We start from the raw sequence: 5,168 nt of genomic DNA, 5'->3' as shown, positions 1-5,168 counted from the left end.
CGACAGGCTAATCTTCTAGGGGAAGAGTGGCTGTGTCCGGTTGCACGAACGAGGGTCCGAGAAAGAGTGGAGTCCTTCCTTTCCGTCTTCTTGGGCCGTTTGGTACAATGCGCGATTTGTGAGTTGAGGAGGAAAGTGCTGAAATGCCAAAGAGTGGCGCTGCTCCGAAGGAGTCTGCTACGTCATGACTACGTGGGAAGTTCCCCAAAATTGCTAGATTACCTCCCAAATAGACTCTGCGTGCATCCACCAGGTGCACATTGAAAGATTGTTTATTTAGCTTTAAAATTAGTTTTTTTGTGCCTTTCAACGGAAGACTGGTGCTTTTGAGGTTAGGGTGCATTATGCAACACGTTCATGCTAGAAAATGAGCGCTGGAATTTCGTTTCCCTACCCTTTTTAACAACCTTACGTAGCAATATACCAGTGGTTGTGCACTGAAAACCCTCAGAAGAGGGCACTTGTAAAATGTCTATCAGGGCCACTTGCATCTGAAAACAAACCATGAGTGACCTGGCATGCATTCTAGCTGATTTTGTTAGGCGCAAGTTTACATTGGTTTGTCTGATGACAAGGGAAAATTTCTTGCTTTGTACTTTTGTGTATAGAAGTACCACGTGGCAAGTTGCTTTTTTCTTTGCACTGTTGTAGCCCATAGACATTGTGAACAGAGTGGCACATTAATAAATTTCCAATTTTTATTTGCAGGTCTATCTCTCTTGGATTGTCTTGGAGCAAATACAGCGAATTTGCACATTGCTACTTTGTGGAATGAAGCACCCACCAGTCAAGCCAACTTATGGTGGCTCTGACCCTTCGGATAGATTGTTTATTCACATAGATAAGACGTCTTTGGATCAGAACGGATGTTACCATGCTTTGGCATCGTGTCCAATTTATTGCCGTTTTCCCAACCCCAAATAGCCAACCCACCTGGTCCAATCCACTAATGTCACATCTCTGCAAACAAAACCAGTGTGGTGAAGTAGCCGTCTAAAGGACTTCCCTAAGTGACTCCTTGTAAAGACTTTCTTTGCTGCACCTTTTTTCAGCAGCCTCAGATGGTGCCCTGTCCTTTTTTATATTGAAGGGTACATACATGGGCGTCCTTCTAACAGGAAATATGCTGAGTTGTTTCGCATTATCTCCAATCATGTTTTGATTTAATTTTGTGCTGCTGTTGCACAGAATTGTTATTTATATTCAATGGTGGTGCCATTTGTTCTGTTCATGCTTTCCCAGCTTTACTGCTTTTGTGTTTAAATGTTCTGTAATAGGTGGGAGACATTTGTTTTGCACTATTACATATTTTTGGACACCACTGGTGGCTTGGTTTGCTGAAATTGGTCTTAAATGTGGACAGTGTTGTGTACCATTGCATTGAGATCTATCATGGTTGTCTATTCAGCCTCTTCTAAACCTTGTGGTAAAAATGTGTGGCCATTTTCTCAATCTAGGAAATATATCTTTAGGGAATCCATAGGTTAGGGAGGGCTTCTCCAACCACCGGCCAACTTTTGGCATGACCAGTTCTTTCAAACCATTTCTCTTTCCACCAATGTGACAGCATTAGAATTGTGTGTGGCCCAAGCAAAGAAAATTACACGCAACTGCTCTTTCCCCCAAACCGAACTACCACACTGGATCCAGTCCACTAAAGCAGTGTTCACATGAATGAAGCCTGTTTGAAAGTGCTGTGTTAAAATCATCATGTTTCCTTTTAGCCGAGTGGCCTGTCGCTCTCACACAGGATCCACCTACCGTATTTTCCGGATTATAAGTCGCACCTTTGTATAAGTCGCACTTCCGTGTATGAAGCTGTTTTCGCGAAAAAGTTGGTATATAAGTCGCACCTCTTTGCTCAGTTCACGCGATGAGTTTTTTTCGTTTTACGCGCATCAGTATCACAAAATTGGAGTTTCGCACAATCGGCTAGTTCACACGTACCGTTTGATAAGCAACAACTTCGACGTTTTGAATCGCAAGATATGCCCATAGCACGGTGCTGTCTGGCGATAGCAATCAAGTGTTTCGCAGCAAAAGGACCTAGACATATAAATTGAGAAGGTAGTCAAGTCGGCTTTATTTGAGCGCACACATGTCGAGCGAACGAAAGTTTAACATTCCAGACACTCGTGAATCAAGCTTTAGACCACTAGGCCTAGCCTTGGCCAAGTCACGGAGATGATGCGAACATCGATGTGCAGGCAGATAGATAAATCTTGACACACTTTGTATGCTGCTAAAACATCGGCTAGCCGCAAGCCTTCCTTTTCCATGTAGAAACACGGCTGGCGTATGGCATACAAAACTGCTTATCATTTGGAAACTAAAAAAGACACGAAAAACTTTTTGCAATGTGTGTATACTGGCCCACTTTCCTTTCAGTGTTATTGGACTAAAGCAAAAGAATAGAAAACCATAGCTGAATTAGGCAACGTTGATCGCATGCTGAAGAAGGTTTATTCTCACTGTCTTGCCTATCCACATTGAGCCGCTTCAAGAAAACCATAAAATTTCTCGTTTTCTGACTCGGTTACGAAAAGTGTAAAAGAGTGCGGTGACGGCAGTGCCCCCTTGGAGGGGCAACGCCACCTATGGCTATGTAGTTACGGTGCTCTACAAAAAATGGCATGCGGCACATAAATAAACTGACGTCTCAACGTGAAATAAAAAAACACATATAGGTCGCATCATTGTATAAAACGCACCAAGAAAGATGTTTGAAAAAAAAACAAAAAAACGCTACTTATACACCGGAAAATATGGTATATGTTTTTAATAGTGTATAACATGTTGCTACAAGGCTGCAAGCACTATTTTAATGCCAACTGGCTAATAAAATATTAGGAGAGGGAATAAAAACGAGATTTCGAGTATTCATCAAGCGTGAAATAGAATTAGTTAAGTACTTCGAAGTCTGTAGGCAGTTGATGCCCAAGTTTTATTTAGTTTCAGTATGGAGAATGCTCTACGCACCTAAAACAATCTATCTATAGAATCTTCCGTCTTTAAAGAGATGCTAAACTGGCACAAAACATTTTTTTAAGTGCCTGGATCAGGTATATTTGTAAAAAAATACCTTTCCTAAAAAAAAAAAAATTACTGTAGTATTTATGTTGCGAGACACATTTGGAGTTGAGAGCAATTCTGCAACGAGCTTTGCTATCGTGACGACCCTGGAACAAAAGCAAGTCTTGGAACTGCTCCCAAGTCAAAACACTGGTAATGTTAATGTGTTTAATGTTTTGGTTCTCTTTAGAAAAAGTTCATTTTGTGACATATATGTCCTCTCCAGGCACTAAAAAACAATGTTTCTTGGGAGCACTGCATTCATAAGTTAATGAGCACCTTCTACCCTGCCTGCGTTGATGCTCAGGTGCATTTTTGTCTTCAAGCTGCTGGTCTTGATAAAAGAAAGCCTGCTAAATACAATTTGGCTTGTTTCTCTTGCAGGGCCTGTCCCAAAAGCCATTCAAGTCGAAGAAGAGGTCCTTGGCTGTGAAGACTCCGTGGGTGAACACTTTTCTGAAAGCGACTTGTTCAACATGTGGCAGCAGATGGCGCACCAGCACCGAGAGGAGTTTCAGTGGGGCGCTGAGAGGCATGAAAGGACGCACACAGGCGAAAAGCCCTTCAGCTGCCACATCTGTCACAGAGTGTTTGCCGTGAAGGGTAACCTGCAGGTTCACGAAAGAATTCACACGGGTGAAAAACCGTTCAAGTGCCAGATTTGTCAGAAGGCGTTTTCACACAAAAGTACCCTGCAGGCTCACGTGAGGATTCATACGGGCGAGAGGCCGTTCAGGTGCGAGATTTGTGAGAAGGCATTTGCGAAAAGCAGTGACTTGACGCGTCATGAAAAAGTCCACATTGGAGACAAACCATACAGGTGCGAAACGTGTGGGGCCGCGTTCAGACGGCGGTTCCAGTTGAGGTGTCACGAGAGACTTCACTATAGAGACTCGTTACTTCATTGTGAGCAGTGTGGAGAAAAGTTTGTGCAGGGAACTCATTTAAATGCACATCAGAAGGACCATCATCCATGAGGGACGTCCATCGGAATGTAATGAATGGTGTGGTTCAACATAGTTGCACAGTGTCATTTTACCCTTTTATTCGAGACCATCTTGGGTCAAAACCACATGTTAACTGGTTGCTTATTTCATGAATCGTCTATGATCTACCAATACTCGCTGCCGTTAACTCTCTGGAGTCAGGAATGCAAATGGAACCATCACTAATAGAGAACCAAAAGGTCACCATTGCAATGAGCATGTACCATATTTTCTGGTACATAAATCACACATGTGCATTAGTCGCGCTGCAATATAAATGGCTGTTTTCATGAAAACTTTGGTATAAAGGCCGCCCCTTCATACAAGTCGCACTGATATATTTGTATGATTGGCACAACAGATATTAATTGAAAATCCCGCATATGTGTGTTATGATTGCAATATGTCTGCAAGTAAGAGCAAGTTTCAATATAACCGTCACCGAACTAAACGAGAGATGTAACTCCTCTGGCAAAGTTTCATAGTTAACCTTTTGGGGTCATGTGAGTTTTCCCCTTGTTGGCCCCTCAGGTCAGAATTAGTTTATGCAAAAGTGATACAAGCAACAAGTAACTTCAAATTTAACATTTTTATTTTAATATAGTAATATGTTCAATTGAAAATAACTGCATTCTCCTGGGTGCTTTTAGTTCTTGAAATGCTAGCGGTACTTGCGCAGCATGTGGTACTTTTTAAAGCAAGTGCCAAGGTGCAGGCCAGGTTGATGAGTGCAGGTTTTGCAGTAGAACACTGTTCCGCGCCGTTGCCCCTTGGTTTTTCTGTCGCTGCAGACGGCGCAGTCCTTGCTTTTGCTTCCATCAAGTTTATAAATAAAGTGGTTCTTTCCGCTCAGTCTCTCTTCGCAGTCTCCATCGGAAGAGCGCCCCCGTTTTCTTGGCTGGTTGCGGACATTTCCAACAAGGTCCTTTATCAATGCCTCCTGAAACGTGAGGTGCCGCGGCGCTTGCTCGCCTTGGCTGATTTTTTCGAGGCAGAAGAGAATGTAGCTGTTGACAACTCCCACTTCCAGCAACCAAACAAATAGACGTGCGCGACATCGTCAGCGCACATCTCATCACTCTCGGTGCTGTCATTGTCACTCTCTGAGGA

The 5,168-nt window shown here is 43.0% G+C and overlaps 1 protein-coding gene across 1 annotated transcript; it reads left to right on the top strand.

Annotated features, from left to right (window-relative positions):
- The first annotated feature begins 326 nt into the window (after positions 1–326).
- LOC121833242 (gastrula zinc finger protein XlCGF49.1-like) lies at positions 327–4,913 on the top strand. The gene is made up of 2 exons (XM_042286378.1): positions 327–802; positions 3,457–4,913. The coding sequence occupies exons 1-2, from the start codon at positions 772–774 to the stop codon at positions 4,047–4,049; spliced, it is 624 nt and encodes a 207-aa protein (XP_042142312.1). The 5' UTR covers positions 327–771; the 3' UTR covers positions 4,050–4,913.
- Positions 4,914–5,168: the final 255 nt, after the last annotated feature.

Source organism: Ixodes scapularis, unplaced genomic scaffold (assembly GCF_016920785.2).
Source record: "Ixodes scapularis isolate PalLabHiFi unplaced genomic scaffold, ASM1692078v2 PGA_scaffold7__128_contigs__length_106722199, whole genome shotgun sequence".
Lineage (NCBI taxonomy): Eukaryota > Metazoa > Arthropoda > Arachnida > Ixodida > Ixodidae > Ixodes > Ixodes scapularis.
This window is presented reverse-complemented; position numbering and strand designations above follow the sequence as displayed.